This window comes from Pomacea canaliculata, linkage group LG3, assembly GCF_003073045.1.
Source record: "Pomacea canaliculata isolate SZHN2017 linkage group LG3, ASM307304v1, whole genome shotgun sequence".
Lineage (NCBI taxonomy): Eukaryota > Metazoa > Mollusca > Gastropoda > Architaenioglossa > Ampullariidae > Pomacea > Pomacea canaliculata.
In genome coordinates this window covers 21,160,162-21,174,150 of record NC_037592.1, presented here as the reverse complement: position 1 = coordinate 21,174,150, position 13,989 = coordinate 21,160,162, and the positions used below count along the sequence as shown (strand labels likewise).

At 36.5% G+C, this 13,989-nt stretch overlaps 2 protein-coding genes across 3 annotated transcripts; one reads left to right on the top strand and one right to left on the bottom strand.

The window, feature by feature from the left end:
* Positions 1-395: 395 nt before the first annotated feature.
* Positions 396-7,688, bottom strand: LOC112560427 (3-ketoacyl-CoA thiolase, mitochondrial-like). The gene is made up of 11 exons (XM_025232285.1): positions 7,590-7,688; positions 6,293-6,468; positions 5,359-5,487; positions 4,380-4,496; positions 3,733-3,880; positions 3,388-3,447; positions 3,013-3,125; positions 2,617-2,719; positions 2,187-2,284; positions 1,339-1,493; positions 396-1,089 (listed from the first exon to the last, which is right to left on the bottom strand). Exons 1-11 carry the CDS (start codon positions 7,612-7,614, stop codon positions 1,008-1,010), a joined length of 1,206 nt encoding a protein of 401 aa, XP_025088070.1. The 5' UTR covers positions 7,615-7,688; the 3' UTR covers positions 396-1,007.
* Positions 7,689-7,784: 96 nt separating this feature from the next.
* LOC112560428 (transport and Golgi organization protein 2 homolog) lies at positions 7,785-13,719 on the top strand. Of its 2 annotated transcripts, none has more exons than XM_025232287.1 (7): positions 7,785-8,032; positions 8,842-8,889; positions 9,154-9,268; positions 10,241-10,329; positions 11,042-11,201; positions 11,572-11,688; positions 13,212-13,719. In XM_025232287.1, the coding sequence occupies exons 1-7, from the start codon at positions 7,894-7,896 to the stop codon at positions 13,354-13,356; spliced, it is 813 nt and encodes a 270-aa protein (XP_025088072.1). In that variant the 5' UTR covers positions 7,785-7,893; the 3' UTR covers positions 13,357-13,719. The 2 variants fall into 2 exon arrangements, with proteins under 2 accessions (XP_025088072.1, XP_025088071.1); XM_025232286.1 differs by having other exon boundaries at positions 7,788-8,032; positions 8,842-8,958.
* Positions 13,720-13,989: the final 270 nt, after the last annotated feature.

Sequence of the window (13,989 nt, the reverse complement as noted above, 5' to 3'; positions counted from 1 at the left end):
ATTTATGCTATCCTTTCATTTGAGAAATCAGCATAGATGTTACTAAGGTTTGCTTAGAAATGCAGGGTTAAGAAAATATCGCAGCAACCATTTACATGGCTCGGAAGTGATCCTTAAAAAAAGTTCAAAAAGAAAAGATGAATGAGTGAAGGAGTATAGTGCACCTGATCTCTGACCTGAGTGTAGTAATCATATCACTCACTTTTGGAGCCTTTTTCTTTCAGCCCTCAGGAGCTGTTAATCCTCTCAACAGCTGATGTCCAAATAATCAACAAATCAGTAACACAATTCATTCTTCTACCCATCTATCCACCTACATCTACATCCAACATTATTAATGGCCCTTTCAGTACTGTAATTCCTGCTTCACTTTTCACTTCAACATGATGAACAAATATGAAAATGAAAAATTTATTTTATAGAAAAATAAACAGCTTATTAGCTGTCATTGTATTATAACTTTGTAATTCAACAGACTAGGAAATTTAACCATATTTCCTCAATAAGAACAACAGTGAATCACAAACTGCTGTAAGCTACTCAAAGTACATATTAAAATTGCTCATAGCATTTAGCTATAATGGTTGTTAGCATCTTCCAGCCTGGGAACATAAGTACTGATATAAAAAAGAATATAATGTGTATAATATGTCAGAATGGCTAGATTCATCATTAAGATGAGCTAATAGTTTACAAGGAATATAATTGTAAGCAATATGTATAAAATATCTATAAAGATAGTCATGAAACAAAATTAAACAATTTGAATGCCTTATCACATATTTAACATTTTTTGGAAGAAAAATCCGAGTTGTCTTATCAATTACTAAATTAGAGCCATAAAATCAAATAATTTTAATGACTCAGTGGTTTCAAAAATTTCATTACATTACAGTATCTTTATTATTGATTAAAGCACACATTCAACATTGTCCCCCTGCACCACTTGAAGAAACTCTTTGTTGCTTCATGTAACACTATGTCTCAGCATGTGCATCTTGTGGCAATCATACTTTCTCCAGTATCACTGTGATTCCCTGCCCTCCTCCAATACACGCACTGCCCATGGCATACTTCAGGTTCTGCCTTCTGCATGACAAAAGAACCATGGAAGTAATCTCTTATGGTCATGCGAATTTCAAAGAAAATTCTTGATGGTCTACTGTCTTCGACTACTAGTTCTATCAAACAACTGATACAAGTTTTATGTCAAGCCCTTTCTCTTCATGGATGATCTGCATCCATCATCCTTCTGAATATTTTGTTAGAACATGACAAGAGAGTTTAGCTAAGCTGATAACTACTTATGTGTATGAGACCTCATGTAACAGTGCTCACCTGAGCTCATAAATGAGATTGGTTGTGATGCGTGCCCCAGATGCTCCCAAGGGATGGCCAAGTGCAATAGCCCCTCCATTGACATTGGTACGGGCCAAATCAAGTTCCAGCTCTTTAGCAACAGACAGGAACTGTGGGGCAAAGGCTTCATTCACCTGTATTGATGCATGTTAAGAAGAATGTTATTCTTATAAAAATGATATTCTAAACTACTATTTACAAATATTTCAAGAGTCTTATGTACAGTTTTGATGATACATATACTTTTTTTTTTTTATTTTACTCGTCTTTACTCATCTTGTTTGTCTTCTTTTTTTAGAAGAGTTTCATTTTGGTCTCATCACCTAGTCTTGTACTGTCCTTAGCAGGCAGAACAAACTTTACCTCATACACCCATGCCACGCTGCTGGAGTAGACAAACTTCCCACCTCTACCACATACTGAGACTAACCTAAGGCAAACATGAAGCTAAACTCAAAGTTGCTGGCAGGTTAACAGAACATATTCATCATTATCATTAGCTTTTCGACAAAAAATGGATTTTTTTTTCAAAGAAGACGGAAAGCTTATTTTCACTAACCTAACTTTTAACTCTTGGTGTCAATGAAAGCAGTCTATGCATATTAATGAGACTTTTGTCAGTAAACCTGATTTTGCAGCTTTATAAAAATGAAGCATTGACCTCTTTCTAAAACACAACTAGTGCCATGTTTAGAAACTTGCAATCTCTTGAATATAATAGTTATTCCCTCAGACTCCAAATTTTTGTGATGCTACCCTAGTCACATGTAAATACAGCTGCAGGCTAGCCTATAGGACAAACTAGGATGCACATAATCACTTCTCACCTCTACAACATCCATGTCTTGTACAGTTTTTCCAGCTTTCTCTAAAGCTGCACGAGAAGCTGGCGCTGGCCCGATACCCATGATCTTTGGATCGCAACCTATATAACAACAGATACTTTCCACACTGCATAACTATACAGCCTATATAACAATAGATATAGTTCATGCCACATCTCTATATAACTACAAAGCAAACAATAAAATGCAGCTGCCTTAATAAAAAGCCAAGCAACAATTAAGTCAGTTAGTTGGAAATAAAGAACAAATTACATAAACCTTATGCACAGATGTCAGAACCAACAAACTTATTATGTATCTTACCATCCTAAACAAATAAACAAGCAAAACAAAACAACTTATTCTACTGTATGTCGATTTCTTCTTTCAAAACTGGTTATAAAAATAAAGACTATAGGCCAATGATTTGTACCTGCTATACCATAAGACACCAAACGAGCCAGAGGAGTTAAATTGTAGGTTTTGACTGCTGCCTCACTAGCCAGGACCAATGCAGCTGCTCCATCACAAATACCCTTTGTGGGGATAAAAGTTAATCTCTCTATAAAAACATGCTTATAAAACTTGTGATGGAAAAACTGACTTCCACACATTTAGCTGGCAGGATAATAACATACATGCAGACATCTAAGTCTTATCATTTTGACACAATAAGGAACTTCTGAGTATCGGAAATTTACATAGGAGCTCTCCAGAGTTAAAGTATTTCAATAGTTGACATCAGCAGTAAGAGAACAGTTGATGGCTCAGACTCAAAAGTTTAACAGGAAGCTAGTCAAAAATGTCTGTGGCTGTATTCAAAACTAACTGAAGCATTTCCGGCCGTGATTGTTCCATCTTTCTTGAATACTGGTGGCAATTTGGCTAAATCCTCTATGGTGGCCATCCTTGGATGTTCATCCACAGAAAAATCCTCAGGGCCTTTGGGGAGAAAAAGAGTTGAATTAAAAGTAATATAAAATAAATGCAATGTTTAGTACTGACAATTCATTTACTTTAGTTATAAAAACAAAACTATTTATATGAGTAATTAATCAATTTTTTATGTAGTTATTGTAACAGCTACATCAACTGATACTATCATACATTTTCAGTTAAAAAGGTGGTGTGTATATGTGCTGAATGTAATATTGTTAGCCTGGAAATACTTTTAACATTGACATTTGGTTATAAAATCATTTACCTTTCTTTCCTTTCACTTTGATGGGAATTATTTCATCAGCAAACTTGCTTGCTTTCTGTGCTACAAAGATCATGTCCCAAAACATTTAATCATGTAAATAAAAAAATCAGCTTGTTATATGTTAGTTAGTTCCAAGTTAATTAAACAAAAATAGATACTTATGTTCTCTTTTTTTTTTCTTTCTTATTCACACATGTACACAGATATATATTTAAAAAATACAATAATCATGCATGATTTCACACATACAGCGTCCATGTGCACACACACATGTGCATGTGTACATACATGTGTACACGCACAAAACGCACAATGTTAATCATCACATGATGCAGAAACTCAAACCTTGTTGCCATCGGGTTTGTGTCTGCAGAGCAAACTTATCACAATCTTGGCGTGAAATGTTGTATTTTTCAGCAAGATTTTCTGCTGTCATTCCCATAGGAAGCTTTACATAAGAGTCCGTTAGCCCTTCCCATAATGTGTCTTCCAACTTCCAAAAACAAAGAAAAACAATCCACTATAATGCAATAGATGAATGTTTGAAGAGATGTAGATACTATAAAGAGTGTAAGATGAAGTCGTTACATGAACACTGAAAAACTATAGAACACTGAAAAAAGGCTATAAAATATTCATGAAGTGATCAACAATAGTTTGTAAACCATTGAAATCATTTTAAAATCCGCATCAAATAATCATGAACGACTATGAATTTTCAATTTTGGTTGATTAAATGGCAGCTACATGAAGTTGAAATAATAGAAGGGTAAGAGTAAAGAGTACACACCAGTGGACATTGTAGGGGTAAAAAAATCAGTTATTGGTTGCTGAATAGTTGGTAAATGATAACCTTTCAAACAAAGCAACTTTTAAATAATGAAATTTATGTCACTTGAGTAAACTAAAGGAGACCCTATTAACTGAACACAGGACAGAGGAAAGATATTAGATCAGTTCCAGCAGACTGGATGACCTGTGAAATGATTCACCTTTAGATCTTGGCCAAAGCGTGTTCCAAAACGAATGTCACGTACTGCAAACGGAGCCTGTGTCATGTTTTCTGAACCCCCAGCAAGTGCAACCTGACTAATACCCAGTTCAATCTCCTTTACAAAAAAAAAAAACCAACAAAATGATTTGTTACATTAGCTACAGTCCAAAAAGAATATAGGTCATGGTCAATCAAATGCAATAATCATGAAAGATCAAGTAACAATCAGTTTTACTCTTTTCATTTTCTAATTGAGCATCATTCTGCATGTCTGCAGTATTATTTATGCATAGACTATAAGAGGAAAGAGATAATAATATTTGTTATTAGACAAGTATAGACTGTCTTGCAATGAATTATTTTTGGATGGCTGCATCATGTTACATCGATCAATTCTAACTAATCACTGTAGTTATTCGTCCTTTGAATAATGTAAGAAGTCTTAGTGATGAGAGTGGATGCCCGCCTGGAGTATGGTGACTGTCTTAAGAGCTAAGGCTGCCAAACCTCATGTTTAACAAGGTGAACCTTACTGAATTATATATAAGAGAAACCATGGTTTGTGCTGTATTGATATCGAATTACCTAGCATAGTTCTAAATTGCACATTAAGGGTAATCAGCTTAATCTCTGAAAACTAGTTTCTCATCTAGAGATGTAGGTGTAGTTTAAAGATTTTTTTTTTTAAAGATTAGTCAAAGTGTCACAAAGTGTCTTCAAAAAGAAGAGAAGCAGCTATGAAAGATGTAACTTCCAAATTCTCTCTAAAAAAATATGAAAATTATTTATATAATAATGCATGGCTGGGCAAATTAACTCTTTTAGATATTCTGCAGTAGGATAATTTTCATGCCAAAAATAAGCAGCTTCTTAGTCAATTTACAACTAGCCTAAACTATGCACAGCATATATTGTATTGCATGTACTCAGCGTATAGTGAGTTACTTAGCAGAAACACAGCTGAATACATAACACACCTGGGCAGCATTCACTATGGCCTGAAAACCAGACCCACAAAGCCTGTTGACTGTCAACGCTGGTACACCAGTGGGAACTCCCAGGCGCAAGCCAATATGGCGTGTCAGGTAAATTCCATCTGCTGAAGTCTGAAAACAAAAGTTGAAAGCTATACATGTCTCATTCTTGACAAACTGTGGGACTATGACATCAAAGAAGTGTTTTCCTATTATCTGAAGATGTCTGTACATGATGCATTTTGCAGCTGGTTTCAGAATCTAACAATATATCATCTCTCTAACGAAAACAATCTGTTAACAGTGCTAAAATTATGAACAGACAATAATTCTGCATCAGGTGTTCATGGTATGAGTGTGGCCTAACACTGTGACAACTATATCCTGTCACAGCTGGTGCTGTTCTTCCCTTCTGCAAGCACCTCTCTTCTTATTGTTAATGCTGCTTTATAGGGGAAGGTCAATCTGCAGCTTGGTGGTTAATGTGTTCACTATTGAGCTGAAGGTCACTGGTTCACAGTATGCTCAAGCCTGTAATTCTAAAATTTGTCCCTCCCAACAACTCGATCAGAAGCTCTTCAGAACAAATAAGCATTGAATTCATCATAGAAAGTAAATGAAATGGAAGAGTGGACTCTGAGTGGACAAACAGGATGTTTAATGCCCCTATGCCCACTAGACTGACCATCTTTTATCTTTATTGGTGGAAAGTTAACTGATAATAATTATCTTTCCTTTCCAAAACATATGTACTATCCTCTATATTATCCATGCTAACCATTCATATCTGAAATTTGCACATATACATGTGCGTGTTATAAGAAGGTACTGAAGAATCTTGAAAGGAATCACTCTCTAACACTTTCAGAGATTATGATCACAGGCTATCTATAATGGCAATAATATTTATGCAGTGCAAAACAGATTATTGACATACAGCCATGACATTGCCAAAAATGACAGTGTTGATGATCTCTGGGCTGATGCTGGCAGACTCAAGAGCACCCTTTGCAGCATAATAGCCAAGATCTGTGGCACTGATATTCTTGAGTTTGCCTCCGTAAGTACCAAAGGCAGTACGCTTTGCAGCCACAACAAAGACACCAGACACACCTAGCCAATGGATAAATGATTCCATTATTATTTCACAGCACATTCCAATCTCAAGGGAAAAAACATTTGAAATATTTATTTAATAATATATTATCTGTAAAGCCATTGCATTTTTTCCAATTGTTTTTAGTCAGCTCACAGACTCTTTAGGCACATATACAGATCAACATATTACCAAAATCCATCAATCTCAAGCATTACCAAGTATATCCCTTAATTAGTCCCAGACACTGTGTTCCTATATACCATTATTTTCAGGGGTGTAAGAATCAAAATAAGATTTTAACTAATGTTCTCTTTAGCCAGGATTTCGGCCTGTATCAGAATGCTGCAAAGTATGTCTGAAATCAGAGTTTCTTCTAATTCAAAGAATGCAATAGCTGATTTTTCTTTAACTGTGACTGACCCTGAACTGGTGTTCTTCCCTGGACTGAAAGTATAACCTATAATTGTTACATTAGCCTCTTTTAAAGGTCAGGAGGCAAAGGGGGAAAGCTGCACCCATAACACCCATGGGCTCTGGCTGTGCCAACTTGAGCAATACTAATATTTCTTACTGGAACATCACTGATGCACATTTATTTAACCGCTGGAAAAAATGTTGATTTGAGACAGCAAATTGAAATTCAAAGACTATGGGTTAATCTTAAACAACACTTTGACTTAAAATGTACCACTGTTATATATAATCAAAACTTCGTCTTTTTAAACACAATCTAAAAGAAGAGGGATCACTAGAAAAACTAAGGGACCGCTATATCTTCACAAATAATTCAAACACTGGATGACATAAACTGAAATATACATTACTAACAACAGAAATTATGGTAATAATCAATATAAAAATAACGTCGGAAATGAAGAGACGATTTGCGTCGTCTGCTACCGACGATGAGGCCAAAGTCCAGACGAGGTTCGTCGTCTGCTACCGACAGTAAGACTAAAGTCCAAATAATGCTTCTCACTTTTATATACTTTGATTAATAATACAGATAAATAGACAATCTTGACAAATAACAAATCAATTTCTTCTCTTATAAAATATAAAGAGAATACGGCATTTCTTATTTAATTTAACTGCTACTGTAGCTATAGCCGTCTAGTCTGAAGAAAACTGTTACCTCTTGCCAAAGCCATGATGTTCATAAAGCACCTGCGCTGGAGCAATTATGTCAGATATTGTGATTGGTTATCTTATACCTATAAAAATAATAAGTTACGATAACAAAAAATATATTAGGATATGTGCTTTTTAAAAATCTAAATAATAATAGTACTAAATATGCTCTTTTAAGATACGGAAGCTGTGGGGTCTGAACTATGACCTTTGCGGAAATCGTCTGCTAGAGACTCTAGTAGTGTTGGTGACTGAAGTGCTTGGACAAAACATTTATTTTATGAAGCTGTCTTATTACGTCACAAAGAATGTGTTTGTTATTTTTTTATGTGAATAATGAGGCAAAAGAAGACGAGTTTCGGTTTATTTTGGTGAACAATAGGGATGAATATTGGGATAGGCCAACAAAATCTGCTGAGAAATGGAACAGGGAATCCTGCATTAGTGGTAAGCATGCAACGGGATCATTGATCTTTGAGGTTCTTTGAATGTATCGACGTAGATATATAACTTCTTGGTACTTCATAGTAATAGCCATTCCTGCTTGTTTACCTTATCGCAACATATGTTTGGAATTAGAAAATAAACATGTTATTGCAGTGCAGCAGGGGATCTATAGCGATGTAAAGCGCTACTATATATATAGATTATTTCCTTTTCCAGTGTTTTATGGGATACCTCGTATGTATGCAAAACGGGTGCGTGCTTTTAACAATTAAAACAGCCAGAGACAGCTAGCTTTTAAAAAATGTGCTTTTATGATTTCTCACTTAGACGAATGTGCATGCGTATATATATAAGGGGAACAGAGAGTGGGAATAAACAAAGAAACATTGGCTCGTTTGGTTGTTTGTATTTATGTGAGTAAACTTAATGGCAAAATAACAGCCATACCTTCACATATTAACAAACAAACAAACAAAACAACCACCACAAACAGAGAGAATACGTACGTAGAACCAACCCAAACCATAATTTATGACTCATAAAAACAGAACGTTACTACTTTAACCATTTTCTTATTTCTTTATTGTGGATTTCATGCCATATGATAGCTGTGTTTATTCTTACAATAAAATATTAATCCATATATGATTTTCAGTTATATAATGGGTAAGCAGCTGTCACTTTTTTAAAAGGCAGAAGAATAGCGCTAGGAGTTCAGTTTTATTATAGCTCTTACTCATGGGAGGAAAAAGGGGGAAAGTTATTTGAGCCAGGTTTGACTGGCACCGTGTTACATTTTATATTTTCAGGTTTTGACCAGCAGCCTGAAAAGGAAGGCGGAACATGGTTTGGAGCAAGTAAATATGGACGTGTGGCTTGCCTTGTAAATATTTCATTACCACAGGATCTAACCAAAAGAGGACGAGGTATACAGAGGACACTGCTGCTGTTGTTAAAGAAAAAAGACCCCAACGAGTTTTGTTTCTAATGTAAAAACAGAGGCAGCAAAAATTAAGCGTTAAAGTGCTGGTAATAATTTATTATTATCAGTCTATTATTATGAATGAACATTATTTATACTTACTCATACTGTAATACCAACTCAGACGTACAATGTGCAGGTTTCTTGGTTCGTGATTTCCTGATCACTCCAGACAATATTGATGTGTATGCAAAGAGAGTTGCAGAAGAAAAAGATTGCTACAATGGATTCAGTCTCACCCTGATAGACCTTGGGTATGCAATATTGTCTTCCACAGTATTATTTAAATTTGGAAGAGTCCATACCTAATAAAACTTTATTTTACATTATTTTTTAAACACTTGAATTTGAAAGGTTTGCTGTATCTTCCTTTATTTAGAAAGGTTTTATATCTGTCAGACTGTCGTGTGCATGAGCTAAACTGGAGGCAGACTGGCAGAGAGACTACCAGTAAATATGTTTGCACAGCAGAAAGACTATGTTGCTATTTGATGCCAAAACAAGTGGTTTAGAGATGCTACTTTTAAGAAATGACATATATGGTAGAAGACTATGTTGCAGCTGCCACTACAGGAGTTATAACTATCACTATATCTTGCATTTTGTCAATAGGCAGACAAGGAGATGGAACTCAATGTGCCAGTGCAATACTTTGCCAATGACAATACTCAGCAGCAGCATATAAAAAGAATGACAACCCCCAAAAACAAAACAAAACACTATTGACTGAGAATGTAAGGAGGGGAAGGCGAGGTGTCCATACATTATTGAACTAATATTGTAACAAGATTTTAGGTCCCTGAGATGCAAATTTGCAGGTTTTAAAACTCCATTCATAACAGCAGTTGGGATGATAAAATCAACACTCACCTGGAAAATAGCATTTCCTTCAGCTCCAAATAAAAATTGATTACTCATCTCCTATCAGCGAAATGGCCAGAGGTGTGGCCAGTTAGTGAGTCCAAGCAGTCTTGCTCTTTCTGTAGAGAGAGAAGAAAGTGAAGGGAAACAACGCTGGATTGATGGTTCTGATCTTGGAAACTCTCAGAGTGCAGCAGAAGAGAAAGAAAGAAAGGGAGCTTACAAGAAACTCATGTCTCTACAACATTTGTGATTGATGATGATAATGACAATGTTACAGTAATGATTATAGACAGTACAGTTCAGTTTTTTGTTTTTGAATGTCTAAAAATCATGATATGTACGAATGTATTTTATCTTTTCAGTCTTCAGGGCAGTGGGTGCCAAGTGTATCTTGTGACCAATGATAAATTAGCAGATGCACCAGTATTAAAGTTTCAGACACCTGCTCATGGTGAGTACCAGATTGAATGAATGTTTTTAAATTCTTTTTAGAGGTCAGCAAATTAATACCTGAAACTACAGAACAATATATATGCTATACTAGCTGTTTATATTAAGGATGTTAAAAAGATCAAAGAGCTAATTATAGTCAAAGACAAAAAGATTAGGAGGTGTATTAAAATGAGATAGACATAATGGACTTCAGAAGACTAGAGACCTTTTAGATATTTTTGAATTTTTATAAAATATGGTAGGTTAGTTTACTTCTCAAGTCCCATTGAAAGAACAATCGACAATCATACCAAAAGAGACAAATGAAATTTAAAGCCACAAAGAAGATATTTATAAACTAAAACTTGTGACCAACTCAGAAATAGCTAGTGAATAACTTTCAGAAATTTTAGATGTTTGTTTAGGAAACAACTATAGCATTTAAGGGTTTCATGAAATGGAATGTGCCCATCTCTTAAAGGTGTGAATACTTGCATACCAGAATGGTATAAACCAAAGAAGTGTTTGACGAAAAATCTGTTTTCTTATAGCTTTTGAATATATACAGAATTGCTGCTGCAACAATGAACAACTTTGAACACTTTTTCCCTTTTTCTTGCACACAGCAGGCTACTGCAATGAGCAAAACATTAAAGGAGTGATTTCTCAAACTGTCCTTATGATGGAGCATTCTTTGCGTGCGTGTGTGTGTGTGCGTGCATGTATGGTAGATTTCTTTGCAGTTGGTAACTCGCCACTCAGATACCCATGGCGCAAAATGTCTTTAGGCAAGGAGAGGTTTATGGAGATCCTAAAAACTCATGGGCGTGATGTTTCTACAAAAGAAATGCTGGTAGACAGCTTGTTTGAGCTGATGTTTGACAAAACAAAGTAAACATTTTTCTATGATTTATTATTTTCTGGTATATATAGTCCTCAACTAGTTAGTTGTAAAGTCAGAAACCATAGGAAAGAGCAGTCTCCATTTAACCTGCACTGTAGCGTGTGAGACTTTAAATTTTCTTATGGGAACAGCCTGCTTGACACTGAATTATTTGACAGGAGACAAGAGTATGGACCATCTGGGATGGGAAATTCATCATCTCAAGGTGCAACAAATATGTCATTGGAGCAGTGGCTAAGGACAGCTTGGGACACATTTTATTTTTTAAAAATATGAAATAAGTTTTAGGGGTTGTATAGACATGAATAAAAGTGTCTTACAAAAAGTACATGAATGAAAGTGTCTTGCTTACAATAGGAACATGCCTGACCCACAGCTTGAGAGCCAGGCATCAACATGTGGTTGGAACCAGACATCAACAGAAGCCATTTCATCTGTGTTTGTATGGAACCCAGAAACAAAGTATGGAACAAGGTTTGTGTCTTTATTCACACTTAAATTTTATTTCAAATGATTGTTATGTTAGCTCTTTCTGTTAAATATAAATGGAAGATGGTAGTTTTTGTTTTGTCGTCTTTTTCAGCCATATTGTATTGCATATTACTTGAGGAAGACAGCATCAACCTTATTTATGGTTTATAGCAGTGATGCCCAACTTTTTTCGGCCTGCGGGCCACATCCATTTCGGACAGCCGTGTCGCGGGCCACTTCACCTCAAAAATACAAAAAAGAAAAAAAAATAGAGGAGATACCATTTTTTATTATTAAGTTGCCATTAATTATGTAATAATTAATGGGATATTTGAAGTTGTTTTCCCGAAACCAACTTCTGAATGTCCGACCTCATCGTAGAGACACCAAGTCGGATCGAGCACTGAATCGAAATGTTCGTCCATCGAAAAAAAGATTGGGAAACGCCCCTACGTGGGGATAAATACTTCTTCTTCCCTTTTTTTGGTTTTTTTTTTCGATTTCCTGCACTGTGGGCAGAAGTTTCGCGGGCCGGATATGGCCCGCGGGCCGTAGGTTGGGCATCCCTGGTTTATAGCATAAGGTGCTGTAGACTGATTTTAATGAACAGCTTTGGAAAGTAAATTCCCAGTATTATATCGGTGCAGAAGGAAATTTTAACATAGCCATGGCAAACTTTAGCTTATACTTTTTACTTTAATATGAGAGACATTTTTAGAGAGGGGTTCCTGCAGATCCTCGACTCTTGGACATTACAGAAGGATCTTTGTAAAATCATGGCCAATGGTAATGCTGAGGAAGAGCACGTAGTGAAGGATTCTTCTTCTTCTTCTTTGTTCCTATTCGCCCCCAGTGGAGCATAGGGCCGCAACCACACGCCGCCATCGGACCCGGTCCTGGGCATCCCTTTCTAGTTGGGACCATGTCATGCCAGCTGTCTCTGCCTCTCTGTGGACTGATCGTCTCCACGTCTGTCTGGGTCTCCCAACCTTGCGCCTCCCCTGTGGGTTCCAGCCCAGAGCTTGTCGCGTTATATTGTCGGCTGGCTTTCGTAGAGTGTGGCCAATCCAGCCCCACTTTCGCTTCTTGATGTCTAGGCTGGCAGGGTTTTGGTTGGTTTTCTCCCACAGGGCGGTATTGGAGATCTTCTCAGGCCATCGGATGTTAAGAATGCGGCGCAGACATTTATTGATGAATGTCTGTATCTTGTTGGTGATGGCATTTGTCACCCGCCATGTCTCAGACCCATACAGGACTGACTTTACATTGGTATTATAGAGGCGGATCTTGGTGTGTAGAGACAAAGCCTTGGAGTGCCAGATAGGTCTTAGGGAGTGGAATGCAAGCCTGGCTTTGTTTATTCGGCTTCTGACATCTTCATCTGTACCTCCGTCTTTGCTGCTGACTATGCTGCCAAGGTAGGTGAAACGGTCAGACTCTGTAATACATTCTCCATGTAGTTGGAGGATTGGAACATCAAACTAAGATATACTATAGCTCTTACCAGGTGTGGCATTTACTTGCAGAACGACAACGGTGCTATTAGTTGATGGAAAGGGCAACTGTGACTACAGGGAAAAAACTTTGGAAACTCCAGTGAGCACTTGCCATCCCAAGTGGTCCACAAAATCTTTCACCTTTCAACTCCAGCCTCCAAATGCATCTCTATAACAGTTGAGTTGTTTTATGCACACATGTACGAGTGTTGGGGCAGATTGATGTTTTACACTGATCTAGTCAATAAGGCTATATCAGAGCAGCCAGCCCTGTAATCAGATGCCACATGCAGAGGAAAAACAGTGTGCCCGGGAAAAGATCTGAACCCAGGACAGCCAATCCTCGGATGTATTGCACCACCAGACTGACATTGAGTGTATGGGTGTTATGCATATTTGTGCAAGCATGCATGAGTGGAGGAATAAAGAAACTAAATCAAAAGGGCATGTAGTGACTGACATAAGTGCATCTATAAAGAACTTTTTTTTTATTTCTTCTAATATTCTTAGTTTAAAATAAAAGCAATTCTTCAGAAAAGTGATGTAGTAGCATTATGTAACAATGACAATGTATGCTTATGTGGTCTGTAAACTGCTGGTTCCTATCTTTGATTGTCTGCATTGGTTGTCAGTTTCTCTCATCCTTTTGTCATTATTAGTCAAAAAACATTCTGTAACTTAAAATTGTACAATGTGCTCAGTTGTTATGTACAGTGCCTCTAGACATAAGCTACGCGAGCCTTATGTAGTTTGTGAAATTATCAAAATGGTAAAACTATCAATACAATATTCTTTAATTTTGAGAGAA

Bases quoted from the DNA above. Each gene is read 5' to 3' on its own strand.
- LOC112560427 (XM_025232285.1), bottom strand. From the start codon at position 7,614: ATGAACATCATGGCTTTGGCAAGAG. The intron at 4,497-5,358 runs GTGTGTTATGTA...TTTTTTGTAAAG, and splicing joins CCATAGTGAATGCTGCCCAG to GAGATTGAACTGGGTATTAG. The intron at 2,720-3,012 runs GTTAGTTTTGAA...ATCCCCACAAAG, and splicing joins TCACGGCCGGAAATGCTTCA to GGTATTTGTGATGGAGCAGC.
- LOC112560428 (XM_025232286.1), top strand. From the start codon at position 7,894: ATGTGTTTGTTATTTTTTTATGTGAATAATGAGGCAAAAGAAGACGAG. The intron at 8,033-8,841 runs GTAAGCATGCAA...TTATATTTTCAG, and splicing joins CAGGGAATCCTGCATTAGTG to GTTTTGACCAGCAGCCTGAA. The intron at 11,689-13,211 runs GTTTGTGTCTTT...ATTTACTTGCAG, and splicing joins GAAACAAAGTATGGAACAAG to AACGACAACGGTGCTATTAG.